Source organism: Ascidia mentula, chromosome 4, assembly GCF_947561715.1.
Source record: "Ascidia mentula chromosome 4, kaAscMent1.1, whole genome shotgun sequence".
Classification (NCBI taxonomy): Eukaryota; Metazoa; Chordata; class Ascidiacea; order Phlebobranchia; family Ascidiidae; genus Ascidia; species Ascidia mentula.
In genome coordinates, this window is record NC_138569.1 from 11,161,832 (window position 1) to 11,182,192 (window position 20,361).

The following is a 20,361-nucleotide window of genomic DNA, read 5'->3' on the forward strand; positions in this document are numbered from 1 at the left end:
AAATTGTTAAACTAAAAACAGCTCAAATTATGCACAAGCATCACTTTAATCAATTACCTTAGTTTTTCAATAATATTTTTACTCAGCCATGGCACAAACACTCCCATTTCACTAGACTTGCAGATGGCTTAAATTATGTTATTCCAATAATGAAGTCTCTATTTGCCCAGAATACGCTGCTGTACTAAGGTCCCCAAATTTGGAATGAATTGCCGCAAAAAATGAAAAACTCTGGAAAATTTGCTTTAAAAAACACTACAAACAACATCTTGAGCAACTATACAACTGAAAGTATGTTTAATGTTGACATCCACGTGCACATGTGCCACCCACGTGCTTTTTTTTCTGCCGCTAGAGCATGCACGCATCTGTTCGTACTCATGCGTAACTGAAGTAGTTTGTTGATTGTTTTTTCTCGTTATTTACTATTTATGTTTTCTACAACGTCTTTACATCTCCTTATTGTAAAATTTCCTTATTTTCATTGTTCTCTTTTGCAGAATTTTCGTGTTCGTCTTTATCTTTATGTTTTCGTTTTCATTTTTCATCTTGTGTTGTTAAGTAATTAGACCAAGGGTGACGCTTGGCACCGAAAACCTGAAGGTCAATCCAGCGTCCCCCTGCCCATACTCTCGCATTCCCCATCTTTTTATTGCTGAAATACTTTGGGCAAAAATAAACCAATGAATGAATGAAGTACTTAAAACACCGGCAAACAGTCAGTTTGGCATATACATATAAGTATGTATAACATAGAAACACAATAATCTCGATACGATAGGACCTGCTCAGTGGGGCGATTCCGCCAAAGAATGAAGGATCGCTATCTTTTTGGCTACATGGTAGTCTTGTGCAGAAAAACGTAATTTGGTTTGGTCGCAAGAGATGTATTTTGACCATAGCAACCCTGATTGTAACAAAGCACATCATAGCAATTATTGATGGAAAACTGTAACTACACTTTGGTTCTAAAAAAAACAGCAAAATATAGCTTGGTTTTGCAGAAGAATGAATCACAAAAAGCACACACTTTTCAATAACCTCGTCTCTAAACTGTTCTAACTTGCTCGTCCGCCCTGACATGCCTCCACCCAATCTGTTGTGATTCCATTACTAATGGTTTCATTTGGACTGCTGCCGTACGTTTCAGCCATCTTAATAAAAGATTGTTTATACCGAAATAGTGTCAGATCTATAATACGGAGTTTTCCGAATACAGAACACGTATCTACAAACGCAGCAATAACACGTTTTCATTAACGTCCCTACACGCCCCTCTAAGTCACAGCTAAGAGCAATAGTTTTCTACAAACAAGCGAACAGTCGGTGTGTGTATTAATAAAGATGACCTCGTGAACTGGACAATCTAGATCTAATGGAAGTTCTCTTTTTCAATTTGTTGGTCACAAAATTTGAATTCTGCTTGAGCACTATAGTAACTAATACACAGAAAATCAAGATTAATCACAAATCCCATTACATACAAAAACAACGCATTGCAAAGAGTGAGCAAAAATACAAAGCTTTTACCTATTCTAAAAAATCATGAAGACAGAATGTCCATTCCCACTGTTCAAACTAGTGTGAAGCATTATTTTATAGCAGTTGTTGCACTCCACTCTACTACACTGCATTGTGCATTGTTTATTGTCAAAAACAAAGTATCACACAACCATCATTCGCGGAGCAATTGACATTGACATCAATTCTTGGAAAAGAAGCTTGCATGCATAAGGCAAACGGACCTAATGATAAGCAGGTTATCATTAAATTGTTTAAATTGATACACTTAAACAAAAATACGGCTAACCTTTTAAATTCCTATATACTTGATGTTTTGATCAAATTAAAAAAACAGAGAAAAACATGGTACCTGTGAAATATGGGTCTTGTTCTTGCAGCCTCGGCATTCAAATGTATGAGATCGAAGATTGGCAATGGCAATTAAACCACACAAATTGCAGACATGGACACGATATGGGTCAGATGCCTCAAAAAGGCGCTCACGGAGGAACTGGGCAGCACCATGAGCAATTTGACAATCTCTTTCCATTTCCCCAAATCGAAGACCGCCATCTCTGTATATTATTGGAAAGAGATTATGTGCAAATACAACAAAATAAACTTCCACAAATGTAGGTGATTAGCATTTTTAACACCTGTCTACTTTTACTAGAGTTGTTTATACCTAGATCGTCCTTCCATTGGCTGTCGATTTAAAATTTGAACAGGACCTCTTGCTCTTGAATGTATTTTGTCATCAACCATGTGCTTTAATCTTTGATAGTATGTTGGACCAAAAAATATCTGTGTATTCATTTTTCTCCCAGTGTGACCATTGTACAAAACCTACAAGAACCAAATTTCAAATAATGACCATTCAGGTTCTAGATACAGAATATATTGGACATTACATTGCAACCCACACAAGAATTTACAAAACAATAGAAAAATAAACACTTATAAACACTTCTTCTTCTGGTCAGTATGTTAAAAACCTATCTTGTTATTTTAGCCAATAGTTGATGTCCCAGGTAGGTAGGAAACCTATTCCCCAGTAGGTAAAATTAAAAAAAATTGTCAACACAGTTTTACCATGAACTATCTTACTGATGTAAATGTGAAAATTCTTTTCATTTGGCCGAAAATAGAACAGTTCAACATTTGCCAATGTGTAATTACTGCTAAACCACAACCAGCATTTTAAGGTTCTAATTTCTGCAAGTGCAAATTCCACTAAATCACGCTAAACTATTATAAATCACCTCATTTCCTCGTTGCTGATAGCCATACTCATGTAGAAGATTGGAAATTTTTTGAACATTTACTGTGTCATTAAATGGAGTTGCATCCCCAATTTCACCTTTATTGGCAGATACCTTGCCCTAAATTGCAGTGTTAATGTAATGTATTTGCATGTAAATTACTGCAAATTTACAATGGAGATGTGAACATAAGCTCGTCCAATTGCTACAAAATCAAATTAAACAAATGAACTCCATTTACCAAAAGTTTTCACCTGTAAGCACTCTATCAAATGCCCAATGGTCATTCTTGAGGGAATAGCATGTGGATTTACTATAAGGTCAGGTTGAACACCCTCACAGGTAAACGGCATATCCTATGTTAAAAATTTATGGTAAATATTTATTGATATAATCAAATATGTTTGCATGAAATGATTTGGCTGAAATACCAAGTAAAATGAAGCCATATTACAGTTGTACACATACCTCAGCTCGGTACGTTATGCCACAAGTTCCTTTCTGTCCATGACGACTTGCAAATTTGTCTCCAATTTGTGGAATTCTCACAGAACGAACTCGAATCTTGGTAAACTTGTACCCATCTTGATTGATACTTACCATTACCTTAAAACATAAACACACACCTAAAGTATAAACTGCTTGTTGAAATTTTGTTAGCTTTGTCAGAATGCTCAATTGCTTTCCAAACCACATGTAAAGAATATTTGGAAATCCATTAGAACAGGTAAGTTAATAGCTAAAGAATCAACTGCTTAGGACTGGATGTTAGCCTTACCTGATCCACAATGCCTGTCTCACTAGTTCTTAAAAATGTTGAAACATCTCTCTTTTTATATCTGTGGGTGGATCCTTCAAGCTCATCCTCATTTTCTGGCAGCAAAACAGTTTTTCCAATCACAACATCATCTCCAGAAACACGTACACCTGAATCAAATCATGTGTTTTGATTATCGTTAACTTAACAGGAACAACTAAACAAACCTGGTGCTACCAAACCATCATCATCCAACTTGTCATATATAGCATGCCTCATACCAGAGCATGTGGATCTATCTGGCCTTTCAAAGGTTTCTTCTTGGTCATATGCACTTTTGTTTTCAGCATCTTTATAAGACCGATAGAACACAGACCTGATACAATTTGACATAAAATATTAAAGATATATTTGCTGCAGACATAAATAAAAGGGAACCTGAATAATCCTCTATCTACAGAACTTTTGTTGATAATAATGGAGTCTTCTTGATTGTATCCTGTGTACGATGCAATTGCCACAATTGCATTAATTCCTGCTGGCAACTCACGAAATCGAAGATATTCCATAGAGCGGGTAGTAACAAGAGGTTTTTGAGGATAATACAAAACATGTGCAAGAGTGTCCATTCTTACATGAAAGTTTGTTATGTAGACTCCCATTGCTTGTTTGCCCATAGCACTTTGGTATGTGTTTCTAGGAGACTGAAAAAAGCTAAGCAACATTAATGATATGAAAACGAAATAAATTTACAATACCTGATTGTGATCAGGAAAAGGAATAATGGATGCACAAACACCAAGTATCATAGCTGGATGAATTTCACAGTGACTGTACGTACTACAGTACTGTTCACCTTTGTCTTGAAGATCTTCAGGAAACATGGCTAACATGATTGTTTCTTCCTCAAGAGGATCAATATATTCAACAACACCACTCGCTACCAGGTCCTGCCAGCTGTTATGAACAAATGTTTTACAAATCTTCCTTATAAGTAAATTGTGAACCTGTAGTTGTTGTATTCTTCCTTTAACAGATCAATGTGTTGCTTTTTAAGCAAAAGTTTCTGTTCTTCCACAATAAGCAAGGGACGGCAAATTCTACCCGCATCAGTATATATCCGAATTTCCCTTTCTCGAATGTCCCTAACCTATCGAGCAAAACAAAATGTAGTTATGTGAATTGTAAACAAAACAAATTATAATTCAGCCAGTTATAAAAAATTAACTTTTACCCACAGTAACTAGCAAATCTAAATTTAACCTAAATTTGAATGAAAGTAAAGTACAAATGATTTGTAACGTTTGTTTTGAAAAAAAAATTGTATGATCTTGATCTTTGCTGATTTTGGAAGGATGCAATTTTCCTAACTCTATTTTTGACCAAACCCAATAAAAATCGTTCCTATTGTTTCTGAATAGAATAAATACACTATAGTAGTATTAGTATACATTATAAAATATGCACCATTGAAACTTCAGACACAATAATATCCATTTGCCTTCGTAATTTTCTTAGTGTATTCATCAGCTGTTCCGGGTCTCTATGAATTCCAACCCAACAACCATTGACAAAAATTTTGGTTGCACTGAAACAAACAACAGGCAAGTATTAGAGTTATAAACCATTTTTGTCTGTAAACAATACAAAGCATAGTGAACAATGTAGATTCTGAGATGTAATGTATTAAAATCCAAACACAGCGATCTTCAGACAGCTCAGATCGATTTATTTAGAGAAAAATATATTTCGCCTAAAACGGCATCATCAGTTTCTCCATTTACCAAAACTTATTCAAATACCTTATAAACTTATTAATACATTATTATTGATACGGTGTGCGATCGACAGCCTGCCAGGGGCCTTTGGTTTTTTTGATCCAGATTTGATTTACTAATCACATTCTGAGATGTATTGACACAATACAATAAAATTGTTTTGACTGAGTTGACTTGCATTGGGTAGCCAACTAAAAGTGTAAGCACAAAAGCTAACAACAGTTTGACTCTAATGACCTGGGACATACAACACAATGGGCCAAAATTAATTGGGCAATTTTTACCTCAATCTTCTAGATCATTTTACAAAAAAGTTGTTAAAACCAGTGTCTGGCAACACCTTTATGTGCCTTTTACAAAGCCTTGCAATAGTTTTTGAACAAGTCTTTTGATAAACCCAACCACATGGTAAATGTACTTTTAGAACTTTAAGACTATCAATTATCCTATCTTCAGTATAACTACCCCATCTTTCTGACATTTATTGACCTTTGCCTTTAATAGTCTTGTTTTGTTTTGTTCTTTTTCTTGGATATATACAAGTATAGTCACCTACCAAAAGTGATCTTTATTTAAACTGATGATGCTGTAAATAGGTAAACTTCATATTTCTGGTTTGCAATCAATAATTTGGACAAACTAGCCGGTTAACATCATGTTTATAACAACCAAATTGTATACCCACGACCTTTCGATAAAAACAAGCTATATTGAATATGGTGTCTGAAACTCATTTTTAATTCTACAATGGCATTTATATGTAACCTACCCAACACATTATTACACATCAGTAAGATACACAGATGATTTCCCTCTCCTGCGCATAGACAGGTGGCAAGAGAGGGTATCCAACGTTAGGTATGAACAAAGCCACAGCAAAAAGGAAATAACTACACCTTGATATCTAAAAAAATCAGCCAATACAATTCACTGTCTAGCATAAATGCCAATTTTGGTTGTAACAAACTTTTCAAATGCATTATTCATTAAACCAAGTTTAATCCTAAAGAAATTTTTATTACAACAACATTATACTCCAGCTTCTTTAACAAAATAACTTGAGTACTAAATTTCTCTTTTGCTCACCTACTTAACTATATAATTAGTGAGTTCCTAATGGAAATTGTACATGATATGTACAATATCAACATTTCCACAGAAAGATTACATAGTTTCATAGATATACATCAAGCTAAATACTTTGCTATTGCAGATGGAGAAATTTCTTCTAAATTCTCCATTGACCATTCCTCCAAAAATTCAAGAATGGGGCTTGGCTGCGAACCAACAGAAATGTATGCCATCAGAGCAAGGTTTTTCACCAGACCAACTGCATGACCCTGAGCAAGTTAAAAAAACTCAATATGTTTGAACATTTGATCAATATAAAACATTAAACAAGATCAAAAACACATAAAAGTGATCAATCTGCACTTTAGCAAACTCCCCATAACATTAATCGTGTGATCCCTCGACTGTGAAATTTGGGAAGCCCTGTTTATCTAATGACAAATTTTACCTCTGGTGTTTCAGCTGGACATATCATTCCCCACAGAGAGTTGTGAAGCTGTCTTGGTTTAGCCAGCTTGCCATCTCTTCCAATTGGAGAATTTAATCTTCTTAAATGTGACAAAGTAGATGCATATGTCAGTCTGTTTAAAACCTACAAAAAAAATTTTGCAGGGTAAATCGTAGACATACAAACAGTATAATTCCATATTGGCACAGAGTGTATCACATCCAATTAGAAACGTTTTTTCAAGGTACTTGAATCACAGTTAAAATGTAAGATATAGCTACCTGAGAAACCCCAGCGCGAGCTTGATGCGCTTTTTTTTGGTCTCCCCAATTTCCTGTAGCCAAAGAATATTTCAATCCATCTGTAATAATTCTTGTTTTTATAGCTAATTCAAGATTGAAATCCTGCAACAGAATATAAAAGTTACATTCACTGGCACAGTTCCTGCAAAAAGTACAACACCTTTCCACGATCAATGAACTTTTGTGCATAAAGGCGCACTTCTTTCATTAAATTTCTGAACAATCCACGAAATAGGAAGGCAAGTAAAGGCCCAGCCAGATCCAATCGCTTATTACCATAATGATCTCGATCATCCAACTCACGACGACCAAGTGCAGCAGACAACAAGCGGTGAACCATATAACTATTTCAAAAGCACAAAAAAAAATAATGGGCAAAGTATAATGTGGTTTATTTTTACTAATGGAAAATATAAAATAGGGGTTTCCAACTGGGTGTCTATAGAGCCATGGATACCATACTGGTCCACAATTTTGCTTCCAATTGGCAAACCAAAGTTTTTTTGTGTGTGAAAAACTGACATCATTGCAATAATGATTTACTACATAGTAAGTTGGTGGTGTAATCATCACTTGGGTGTGAGTTAGGCTGCTGACCCGGAGCTCAGGTGTTAGGTAAGCTAGGGCAATGTAGAATAACTTATTTTCCTTTAAAATATTGTTTTTGGCTTCGGATCCACTGAGTTAACTAAATTGTTGTGGTGGTTCACTGAACCAGATGAAAAATCCTGATATAAGCCTTGATAAAACATACTTACATATACATGTACCACAAATAGAAAAATATTCTTAAATCAACTTACCCTAAAAAGTATGCCTTTTTTGTTTCACAAAAATCACTTATGCCCACATGTGGTAGCATTTCCTTCTGTAATATTTCCCTTGCATATTTTATTCGTTTTTCTTTTGTTACACCTGGCTTTGCACCTCGGGATCCAATAAAATTAAGGGCAACATTTTGCTCTTGGATAACAAATGCCTCATCAAGGGAAGGTTTCACCTGCAAAATATTATAACATCATGACCGAAGTAAATCTAACTTATTAATTTAGATCATTTTTATTAACTTTTAAAAAACACATAAACAAACCATTTCCATCATTTCTGGATCATCAAAATCATAAATAATATGCTCCAAAATATCTCTGTCAGATACAAATCCAAGTGCCCGAAAAACAATAATTATTGGAATTTCTTGTCGAATATATGGAATAATGGTAGTAATGCGCTGACCAATTGCACTTTTTTTGACACCCTGAAATTATAGAAAGTAATTATGTACAGGTGGAAACAAGCTGGGATATTTGTATACGAAAAACAATTACAGAAAGACAAATTTATTTTGGCTGTTTTTATTAGGGATGCACCAGCACAGAAAAGATTTCAGATTTGGACAAATCTGAATACTAGAGCCAACATCCTTGAATTTGGATCGAATATTTTCTTAGAACATTTTTGGACAACCAAATCAGAAGGCTTTAGTCAGACCACGGACAAAATTTGTACCACTTAAAATACAACAACTAACCTGTCCACCTCTTGCCAACATATTCACCCACATAGAACTTGTAGGCCTGGAGCTGTTTTCCAAACAACTTCGAATTTCACTTGTAAATGCATATTTAGAGTCTTTTTTTTTGAAAACGTAAACTGTGTTTGTCGCCATTTTTTCCTGCGCTATTAAAACCTGGAAGTAAAATATGTTATGGCACCATGGTCCTCGAAAGTGAAGAGGGATTGCAAATCAACAATCTGGAATGTTATGTATAAAAACAAAATACAATCAGAAAGTGGGGTTGAAACACAAAGATTTTTGCGGCTGAAATTTTACCTTACAAACACAGATGTTGAATGATCTAGATCAGTGTTTTCCAATGTGTGGGTCGCAACCCAACATTGGGTCGCCTGAACGTTATTTTGCATGAAGCACAAATTTACAAACTATGCTATTTGGTATGTTTTTTTTGTAAAACTGTTTGTTGCATTAACAATTAGTTATTTTATTTAAACAATAACAGTAAGCACTTGGTAGCTCTCGTAGTGCAAAAAGGAATTGTAACTGTAAACCTAAGCGATTACAAATGGCTGGGGTAAAACGTTCAATCAATAAAATTTTTTTAAACTTGGTTTTACGGAAGTTAGATGGTAAACCAATATCTGTAGCGCAGTAATAATATATCATGCTCCCGGTGAGGTTTAAACACACGACCCTGGGCTAACCAGACCCAACGCTCTACCAACTGAGCTACAGGAGCTCAGTGGTTTCACAGGGAAGGAAAAAGTGGCTGATCCAGCCAGGCTGTAAGCCCTGGACTGCCAAGCCTGCAAACCCAATATGTGCAGTATAAAGTTCCCTTGGCTAGTTCAATGAAGAGAAACAAACAGCTATAACATAGAAAAACAATTTTGCAAATTAGGATTCCTTGAAAGATTGGGTCGCTTTAAAAAGTTGGGAACCGCTGATCTAGATCAGTGTTTCCCAGTGTGTGGGGCGCCTGAAAATTATTTTAGATTCTTCTGGTTGCGAGGAGTAAAGCACAAATTTATGAACTATATTTTCTAGTATGTTTTTGTACTTCAATTTTGGGTTGTTTTTAAATAGGTTGAGAACCGCTGATCTAGATAAACACAACTGATGTTTGTGGAAAATACATTAGTAATTTTTAATAACGAAACCTTTTCTGATCCATTTATGATGAAGTATCCACCGGGATCTAGGGGACATTCATTTAATTCTGTTAAATCTCGGTCTGTCAATCCACTTAAAAGGCAGTAGGTCGAACGAAGCATGATTGGTATTTTTCCAATAAATGTTTTTTGATGTGGAGTCTCCACGGTTTGGCCATCTGACTTTACAACAGTCTTAGTTATATCAACATACAAAGGTGCAGAATAAGTCAAATTCCGTAGTCTGCAAAAAGCAATGAAAAAAATTCATGTAAACTTGGCATACCACCAGGGTGTCGATTTTTTATTGCATGTCGAACATCTTGAGAAAAATTGCTATGCATGTTGAACAAAAATGTTGTATCTGGTAAGTAACGCATGAAAACGACCAGGCTCATTTGTACAGGATTCTTGTACTTACTAAGTTAAGGACAAAACATGTTGTAGGCTGCTATGTCTCTTTTAAGATCCGATTTAACGGAAAATGGTAGTTCGTAACAATGTCACATGTTCGGTAACAATGCTCTATGTTTGGAAACAATGGTTAGTTTAATGCGCTTATTCGCTGAACGTTAAAGCAAGCGCTGGCTGGATTTTGTTTGTTTGCGGTTGCGCTTATTTAGCCATCTAAACAGACAAATTTATTTTGGGTGGGGATTCCGAACGATAATGCCATTAAGTTTTTAACATTACATAACCTTTCAGTTAAATGCTGTTGTATGACAAAGACTCTAAATACAAATTTCTGCGCAAATAATTGTTTGCAGTTTGAAATTACACGACTAATACTGGCACCAACGTCTTCGAACCGTTTTTGCCACCAGCATGTACAGCAAAAAAATTGACAACTACATGTTAATAGGAAAATCGTTGCCGTCCAATCTTCGAAAAAAGAAAACTAGTACAATCGATGTTAATGTTGCAAGAATGGCGTAACCGATACGTTAGGCTTATTTAAGTTATAATAATAATTCAATTTGTGGACTTTTGTAGATAACAATAGCGTTGATCTGTTCATGGTACTGTATACCGGTAACTTAACATTTATTCATGCCGCTCGTGTCGGACAGTGGCTTCGCATATCGAACACTTAGAATGATAAAAAAGGCATAAATCGACACCCTGCATTCCACTATGCTTCACTTAAGTCTCTATAATAATTGATAAAAAGTGGTTTTAATAGTTTGTTTGTGGATATATATTAGGTCTCTAGATCCCTGGTCTAGGGATCCAAATGTTCAGATTTGGCTAAATTGAAATATGTGCTCTGAATCAAAATATTGATCATGATTCTTTGAAATAAGGTCTGTGGAATCATGCATTTGGGATTTATGCATCATAATGTAATTGTTCGAAGCAAACTCTCATGAATTGCAAAGAACATAAGAAGAATAAAACTATTTCACTACAGCAAAAATTTGTGATTTCGTTTGTCCAATAAGCAAATTTATCATGTTATTAAATATTTAGCCAAAGTGGCACAGCATCTGCAGTATTTACAAATCTGGTTTATCAGGGAAAACTTACATATGTTACACTTTATAAGCAGCATAGCTGTTTTGCAATCTCAACTACCCACCTTGCTTCATTAGGCATCATTGGGCTTGGGGCGCCATCTTTCTCCCAATGTGTTGGTTTGGAAAGATAAATTTGCTCAAACTTTATAAGGTACTTTGTCTGCAAAAACATATTTTCCAAAATAACTACAATACTATGAACTTATTTAACTTGTTATCTCACAGGAGTTGTTATCTCAGTTGAAGTGTGCTGAGCTTCTGCTTGAAGTTCAATAGTTGGAGCATCCTCAACAATTCGTTGAACGGACATTTGTATGAACTCATCAAATGAGTCCAACTGCTGGCGAACCAGGCCTTTTTCATCAAAATATGAGCTATATGAACATAGAATAGGTTATGTGAACAACGGGTGTATTACACTATTTATATTCATATATACATATGAGCTCAATAATTTACCCCGAACAGCCTTGGATCATGTATCATACAACTGCATTCTATTTGCAAAATGGTTATGGTGATTAAAGCAAAGAACTCAAAGAGTAAACAAATGCTCAATACAACATAAAATTATAGTTTGAACTTCATGTTTAGTTTTTTTTTTTTTTTTTTTTTACTGATGTGTACCATGTCATACCTAATAACAATCCAACAGGCTTCCTGCCAAAGTTCGGGTGAAATGTCCTCATCATTACCAGTTTCAAGACCAATTGCTATAAAAAAGTAATCAACTTCAATTTTGAAAAACTGTTTTCAACAGTGCTTTTATACGAATAACTTTTTTTTTTAATTTACTAAGACAGGGAATTTTTTTTCCCAGAACCCATATTTGTGAATGTTTTTTTTCTCAGACCGCCAATCTTTTGATACATATAATCAAGTCTGACAATGTCATCATGTTGTTAAATTTACTGGATTGCATCACTGTGTTTTACAACTTGGCATCAAGACAAAACTTTTTGTGGTAGTGTAGATTGCTACAGACCCTTGTGCAGTCATTATAAACCCCAGTTTGAGTAACCCTGTTCTAAGGTATGATATAATATATGAAGAACAATAGTAAACAAAACAGGGTAATAATAGTACCTTATTATTCTAGTGTAAATGTTTATTGTTATTGATGTTAATGTTTTGCTCAAAAGTTTGTTATAATAAAGAAAATATGTCGCAATAACACAAAATATTTAGCACAATATTAGAATATGTTTTAGTATATTTTCTGCAACATTGTAAAAAATACAGAAAAACTTAAATTATTTCAACATTCAACTTACCGTCTTCTTCATACATGTTGTAATATGTGCAGAATATTCATTGGACACAAAGTAAATAAAACTTCTACAAAACTTAAAAAATAGTTTAAAGATACATCATAGTTGCATATAGTCAATATTGCAGTTAAAAATGCTTGAAAGTTATATATTTCATTTTCACATTTCACTGCAAATCAAACTTAAAATCTCAAATTATAAAAAAAAAGTATATATAAAACTGCAAAAAGTGGTAACAATGAGCTGGGCTACGCTTAATTGGCAGGAATGACGTTAATAAAGTCACCACGCAAATTTTCACAATTATATTAGCAATCTGCACAAAAACAGTTAGCTATAATGCATTAACACACAAAGAATATCAGTTTGTCCGTGCATGTACCCTGCGGATCATGAACGGACTAGTCAACATTATTTTTGTAAATAATTTTGTTTGTAACGCTATAGGCCTAGTGTAAACACTTGTTGCTAGCCCACCGGTAATTTTTTTTGAATGAGTGACAGTGACCGCATGCTAGGATTATCATGCAAAATAAACGTACTAAGGTGGTGATAGCCTTAAATATTGAAAAATTGAGATCTATACCATAAGACTGCAGATGCTGGCCTAGCGTTCACTATATAACTTCCTTTGAATAAGACGCTTTTAATATAATTTTATTTTTGTGTTTACTGTAACTAAAAAAATGAAGATGCTCACAGGGCGAAATATATATTACAAACAACAACCAGGCTGATGGCCGATCCTGTTGTCAATAGCTAGCGCTTGTGTGCATAAGGTGAAGATAGATAGGGATACACATCGCCAACATCCCCATAAAAACAAATCGACCACATTCACGCAAGTGGTTCGCGCCGAAACTCTATAGTATACACCAACGAAAGGCAAAACAGCAACGAAATAACAAATTTGCATGGCATAAAGGTCATTTATAACCATACTCGACTAGAACTGCGCAACCGGTGGGACATCGATGCCAAATGCGCCGCGGTGTAAATAAAACAGGACAACTTTTTAAAAACAAACTTCGGAAAAACAAATTTCATTTTTACATTTCAACAATTTTTCAACTTGTCAACCTTTTCTTTCATGCGCCAATTGTTGTTACTTTGATGCGCCACAACATTACCCGTTTTTTCCTTTGAAGTTTGATATTATAAACTAGAATTTATATCAGTAAAACTCATTTCCAGCGTTCAGCTACCTGTACCTTTCGCTAGAAAACTTTAATATTTTTTCTTTACGCTCGAGCACGCATGATGGTCTTCTATTATTTTTGGGGTAAATTGTAGGGATTTTGGCTTGTCGTAATTCGAATATTTATTGATGTTTTGTTTAAACTTGGTCTTTTGAAACCGCTTTATACTCTTTTACATTTACACCCGTCTTTCTGGGGCCTTCGCTAGTTATCTCGCTTGCGTTACGTCTTTCAACTTGCGCTAATTCTTCTAAGTCTCCTTTGTCACGTAATCGCAGCAATTATCTCCTTGTTTCTGTCTCGTCTTTGATGTATCCTTATATATTTGCGACTCTTTTCACAAATAAACAGATCATAGTTTTCGGTCTCCTAGATCATGGTTTTCAATCTAACAGATCACAATGTGATCTCTCAGATTTGTTCTCATCGACCAGCACAGATTTCGGTTTTGTTCTGACAGGACCTGCAGGCAGCATGTTGTCTCACCGGGAGTTTCTGGACAGGTTTGATGCAATTCCTTCAAAATCTTCAGACCAACCAACTGCGAATCCTTCAAAATAATTGAGCCACCAGTAAAACCCATACTGGTCTCCCAATATTTTTTCACATGAAAGTAAACTTTCTAGTGACAGACGCCTTTTGAAACGGCACAGGGATGTAAGAAATGAAGGAGATTTTTCCGGTAGGGAACTGAGCTAAACATTGAGTCTGTAACATACGTCACAGAAACCAGTGCTTGAATTGCGTAATGTTTTGCGTGCAGCTTTGCACATGTACTGCATAATCCCATAATGTGACCCAAATGATTTAGCCATCGAATATTCTCGAGTAAAGTGATTCATTCAACATCCAGATTACCACATAAAATGTTCTCCTATGCTTAGGTCACATCACACCTATGTTCTTGTATTATATTACTTCGAGCGGTTCGTGATATCACGTGACATCATTGACCAATCAGCTCTCAGTACGGAGAGCTTAAAAAAGCCCAGTTTAGACCGGTAAATTCATTCTATTTGATTCCATTCGATTCTACTTGTTCTATCGTATTACCGTTACACTGCTATTATTACTGAGACTCTACAAGCTATTCGCCGGCTTGGGATTTTTTCCCACAGCCTGATAACAAACTGTTTATTCGGATACAACAGTTTGCTGGTGAGGTTGAAACCTTACAAGTCTATACTTTGTAAAACGTATTTATTAATTTATCATACAGTCACGACCACAAATCAGAAGCTGCAAGCATAGAAAGAACAGCGGAAAACGAACCAACAGAAGTACAACAAGTGATTTGCACAAATTCCTCAAAATATGAAACAGAAAATTGGCTATCAAGACGACAGGTACAAAAAGAAGTTCACGCGTAATATTTGCTGTGCTCTGTATTTATTCTTTCAAAATTAGCTCACAGTTTTCAATGCAAAACTGCAAAACATGGCTTCCAATTTGCCGAAATTTTACATAATAACCAAATCAAGGCTTTTCAAGGCGAAGTGGTCAACAGTTCGAGATCGGAGTAGTTAGTCGAAACAATCAAATATCCCTTAAAATAAGATGTGCAGTTGGCAAGCAAGGGTAGCTAACAATGTGATCGGTCAAGTTTGTTGCACTGAGCGCAGGTTCAATTGACACCGTATAGCTCTCACGCAGATACGAGTTTCTCAGATCGCTTACGTAGCCTATACGCACTGCTCACGTACTCAACGCTATGCAATAGAATCGTGCCTCTTGGGATGAGTCTGGGAACATAGTATGTAGTCTTGGAGGCGACCGAAGAGCACAATTAAAGCGTGTTTGCAATGTACTGCTTGACGAGGTGCAGATTGCAACAGCGGTTGGGTACGATCTCGACATCAAGCAATTTGTGGGGTACGTTAGCCCTGAAATTATGGCAATGTCCAGGAATTTAATAGCATCACATGTGTTGTGTTTCATGACAAAGGGCATTACAACACACTTAAAACAAGTATAGTTGGTTGTTTTGGGTTTTGGAACCGCTTCCACTATGCCGACAACGCTCACGATGCCAACTATATGCTCACAAAATGCTCCTAAATTGTCAACAAAAATACAGCAAACACACAATAAACAGGGTCCTAGCATTGCGGCGCGAGAAAGTTAAGATAAGGATATAAACACGAAACATATCTTTTACTCACACCCATAATTTGGACAAACTTATCTTTTCCGTTGCCGTACTTTCTGTTAAAACAAAATGATCTAACATTGCAATAACACATCGACATTCCCCTCTAAAAGTAATCATACAAGCAATGTCAAAATATTAGACGTCTGTGAGGTCATACCACGACAGAAATGGCGATTTGGATTGTAAAACACATAGCCTTCACGAACCCATAGAGCATATATAGGTTCTCAGCCTTTTTTCTCCAATTCCCCCCTGGAGGCCTTTGGAGACTAAATTTACCCTTATGTTTTTAAAATACTACTTTTGCAAAATATTGTGAAGGCAAAGAGAGGCTTTGAAATACACCCTTTAAAAACGTATGACAAACGCTTCATTGTCCAAACAAACGAAAGCCGGCAAGTTTTTTTTTTTCTCAGCATAATCCTGCTATCTATTAAATTGGGTTCGGATACTCAAAATTGGTCATTATCCGGCCGGGTCCGGCGCAGCTCATCACTATACTTTTTAGGTGTGCGCGAGGCCATTTTCTTTTATGAACTAACAATGTTTCCAAAAAAATAATCAAGGTCTTATTTCGCAGTGAAAAGATTTCACTGAGATATTGCAGCGACTAACGTAAAGAAACAAATTGCTTCCATATAAAGAATGTTGAAGATTATTCTTACAATAAGTCTGTTTTAGCTGGAACTGTCCCGGTTCAAGCGTCCCATTTCCTTACAGTATGTCCAGGTTATTTGGTCGGGCAGACACCATGTCACTATGTAGTCAATAGACGCACATGTCACCAATAACATTGCTGCTAATTTTATTCCTCTTTGAAACTTTGTTTTTTTGCATCGTAGCAAGAGTGTTCTTATATTCAATGGATAATTATGAAGGGAATATGGCACTGTAAGTCTGAAAATAATAAAGTAACTACCCGCATGGTTTGAAAGAGTCTCAGTTCAAAGTGGTGAAAATATGGCAAGTCCATTAAAGACAATATCATAAAAGCCAATAAATATACTTCAATGTTGTATTGGCGAAATTCACAAAATTTGCAGCAATGCAACAAACACATTAGTCCTTGTAAAAATGACTTCTATATACACTTAAACCAACATTCATAAATATGTAGGATCTGTTCAAGTTACCATAAGTGTAATAAGCATGCCATAGATATATTTATACCCAGATGTGAAATGCTAAAGCTAAAATTTTGAAAATTTGCTACCATCCATTTTATGACCTAAAATTATTTCACCAAAACTAATTTGACAATCAGTGTTGAGCAGTTCTCATCAAAGTCCGATGCAATATCCCATTGCTCATGCAGGTAGGCTCAATTTTTTACCTTTTAACACTGCAATAGAAATACTGTTAAAGGTGCATCTATAAGTTTTTATTTATTAAAAAACAACTCTATTAAATTCATTGAAGGAAAACAGTAGTACAGGCTTAACATTTTATTTGTGTAAGGTCTCATCAGTGCCGCTGGTGTGACTATCAGACAACTTTTGTGCACCAAACTAGGTGCAACATTTAAAATGTTAAGTTTGGTGCATAACGAATGATGGTGATTGTATAGTGGCAAGGCGTCTGATAGTCACACAAGCTACACTAATGAGACCCTATAGGTCGAAACAGTGATCATCTGTATGCAGCTTACACAATTCATATTATTGGCTCCACTTTGCTTAACATTTTAAATTGAAAAAATATTAAAATAAAACAGGGTTAAGAAACCTTTTGTGATGTACAAATAAAAGAAATCGCAGTAAAGTATTGTCTGAACACATCCTGCCACAATAGCAATCAGATCAAAAAATCCCTCGAAATAGTATCTCCATATCCAATTGATCAAGTACAATGCTCTATAAAGACCTAGTAAAATAAATTGGTAAAATGCTTCACTGAATTTTTACTTTTAACTGATACACTTAACATGCAAACAGCAAGGCATGTTCAAAAAGCATTGCATGCTATTTTCTAACTCATGAATAGCTTTATCGTATTATCGCAATATTGTATAATTGTAAATTTATCGAATTAACCAACATTACAACTTTCCAAAAGTATTTTATTACCCACAACTTCAATAAAAACTCATTATTTGCCTGATGTATATACCTAGGGCAAATAGATAATGAGTAGTAATAGTTTCTGCCTCCCCAGTCTTGCTTATCATAAACAGCTGTGGTAAAATGGCTACACTTTCCAAATATATGCTGAAGGTCCATAAAATCTATAGAAAAAAAAAATTAGTTTTAAGAGCACAACCAACAAATAAGAAAACAAGTGCTACTTATTGTTTAACAAACCTCCAATGGTGTAAACTCATGATTTACAAGAAATGCCAATCCCCCAACTGGTATAATCAAAAATTCAGCTCTAAATGTATCGTGGTTTCCATCATAAGAAGCTTTAAATTTCATATATATCATATAGACAGTTGCATAAGAGCATCCCAAGTAGATAACCTGGAATGGTATCACAAGTTTTACATTAATTGACAAGTTGTCAATAAAACAGTGTTTCCACTTGTTACAGAAAAACAAAAGGTTGTCAAGTTATATAACACAAAATATTATGTCAAGCAGAAATACAATAAAAGTTGCAATAAAATATTATAATTGTTTAACTAAATGGAAACACTTGCCTTCATAACACTGTTGTATGGTGAAATAAAGTTTGTGACTAGATCAAGGTATCTAGTGGTGAAAACCAATGCAAACATCACTTGACTCTTTCCCGATATTCCTACAAACAGAAACTTTTAGCTTGGTTTTAAATTTTTTTTAATATTGGATTTAGACTCTTGCAGATAGTCTTTTCGTGGGTATATAGGCACAATTACTACTCTCTGATGAATAAAACACTTTGGTCATTTCTGTGACTATAAAATGTGATACAAATATTTGCTTATTTCTGAGCATGTGATAAAAGTCCTAATTTTCTGATGCTTGAAAGTCCAATGCCAATCCTGATTAATACTAAAACAGAATTCTGTGTCATTTTGGTTCATCAAGCCATTAATTTGAGCACGGGAGTATTTGGGAATTTTTTTACATGGGTGGGTGGAAATTTTTCGGAAATAACCCGATTTCACTTTTAAATAAATGTCGTTATTTGTGGTAAGCTTTAAAAAAAATACAGTCTCCAACTTTTGTACTAATCGTCACCTAAATATTGGCTTGCACAATTGTTACTGAAAACTTGAATACAAGTTTTTGTGTTAGTACATGCTCCTTAAATTTTCTTTGTTAAAAATGATTGAAATAAATATTATATGTTGTCAAGAATTGGCTTTTTGTACCTCTGTGCTAAATTTATTCTGCTTTTTCTGTCATTATATATGAGGTTTAGAGCACTATTTTGGCGCATGCACCATATGTTGGCCACCCTTGGTATAGGCAATGTATTAAGTTTATTTTTATTGGTGTCGATTGCTGATCAATTTCTTACATATCACGCCATTTTTTCAATCTGGGCAATTATGTACGAGACAATTTTAGCTTTAGTTTTTTTTTTACATATTTGAATAAACATAAATAGTATTTGTATAAACAGAATACAAACCAGCACATGATCTGGTCTTCCATATTTTCATAAGTAGCAAAATTATAGCAACTAAGTGTGAAAGATCTCCAGTCAGACGAAAAACATTCATATTTACACTGCTTTGCTAAAATGGTCTACTATCTGTAAAACAAATTTCTAAATAATAAACAATGGGACTAGTTAAGACGGTCACAAATTCATATAAACCTTGGATCTGCATCAATATACACATTAGCACGCTTAGGCCTAATGTAAAACAATACTTGATAACTTTAGTGCTAAAATGACTTGCATTACAATTTATGTGACTGCAATATTTCGCTTACAGAGTCTATCTATATGACCAAAGAGTACATGCTATAAATATGCATTCCATAGTTATCCGCACTTTTAAAGCAAGATTACACGATGGTTACAATTGATTTAAATAAACATATTTGAATATAGATAATTTTCTTTTGCAAGTTACAACGACCGACTAACCTCAGCCTCTAACACCAACAATACAGAACAGAACAAACCTTGCAATCTTAAAAGTGACGTGGCGAAGAACTCGACACGCATGACCAAACGCAAAATTACCGCCTAGACAGGTGGCGACATACAGTAAATGACAGGATATTTGAAAAAGTAAAAACTAGATACCGGTACCTGATGTGATGAAAATGGTAATTTCTACTTCATGGGCGGAGATTCTGGGGGATAGGAAGGTGGGGACATAATATGATTTGCCCCCAAACAAATTTATTTTCGATGTTAGTTGTCTATCTCGACTGTCAATTAAATGACGCTTTCGTTGGGCCAATAAGTTATTAGAATTATTCGTGCCCGGATCTCAAGTTTGCCTATATTTCAGGTCCGTCGAGAGGAATAATGTGCAGCGCTCCAGGCCCA

General features: G+C 35.1%; 2 protein-coding genes across 2 annotated transcripts; both read right to left on the reverse strand.

Annotated features, from left to right (window-relative positions):
* Positions 1 to 1,320: 1,320 nt before the first annotated feature.
* LOC145899550 (DNA-directed RNA polymerase II subunit RPB2) lies at positions 1,321 to 12,708 on the reverse strand. Its single transcript, XM_082988393.1, has 24 exons — positions 12,580 to 12,708; positions 11,943 to 12,018; positions 11,529 to 11,679; positions 11,368 to 11,465; positions 9,798 to 10,032; positions 8,650 to 8,808; positions 8,212 to 8,376; positions 7,925 to 8,121; positions 7,282 to 7,465; positions 7,101 to 7,223; positions 6,820 to 6,963; positions 6,501 to 6,640; positions 4,990 to 5,110; positions 4,530 to 4,672; positions 4,281 to 4,479; positions 3,961 to 4,226; positions 3,750 to 3,898; positions 3,544 to 3,692; positions 3,234 to 3,371; positions 3,020 to 3,121; positions 2,766 to 2,885; positions 2,189 to 2,349; positions 1,874 to 2,078; positions 1,321 to 1,745 (listed from the first exon to the last, which is right to left on the reverse strand). The coding sequence occupies exons 1-24, from the start codon at positions 12,593 to 12,595 to the stop codon at positions 1,665 to 1,667; spliced, it is 3,522 nt and encodes a 1,173-aa protein (XP_082844519.1). The 5' UTR covers positions 12,596 to 12,708; the 3' UTR covers positions 1,321 to 1,664.
* A 4,216-nt stretch (positions 12,709 to 16,924) lies between these two features.
* LOC145897406 (ER lumen protein-retaining receptor 2) lies at positions 16,925 to 19,625 on the reverse strand. The gene is made up of 6 exons (XM_082985681.1): positions 19,486 to 19,625; positions 18,566 to 18,666; positions 18,228 to 18,386; positions 18,037 to 18,151; positions 17,653 to 17,790; positions 16,925 to 17,269 (listed from the first exon to the last, which is right to left on the reverse strand). Exons 1-6 carry the CDS (start codon positions 19,574 to 19,576, stop codon positions 17,235 to 17,237), a joined length of 639 nt encoding a protein of 212 aa, XP_082841807.1. The 5' UTR covers positions 19,577 to 19,625; the 3' UTR covers positions 16,925 to 17,234.
* Between the last annotated feature and the right edge of the window lie 736 nt (positions 19,626 to 20,361).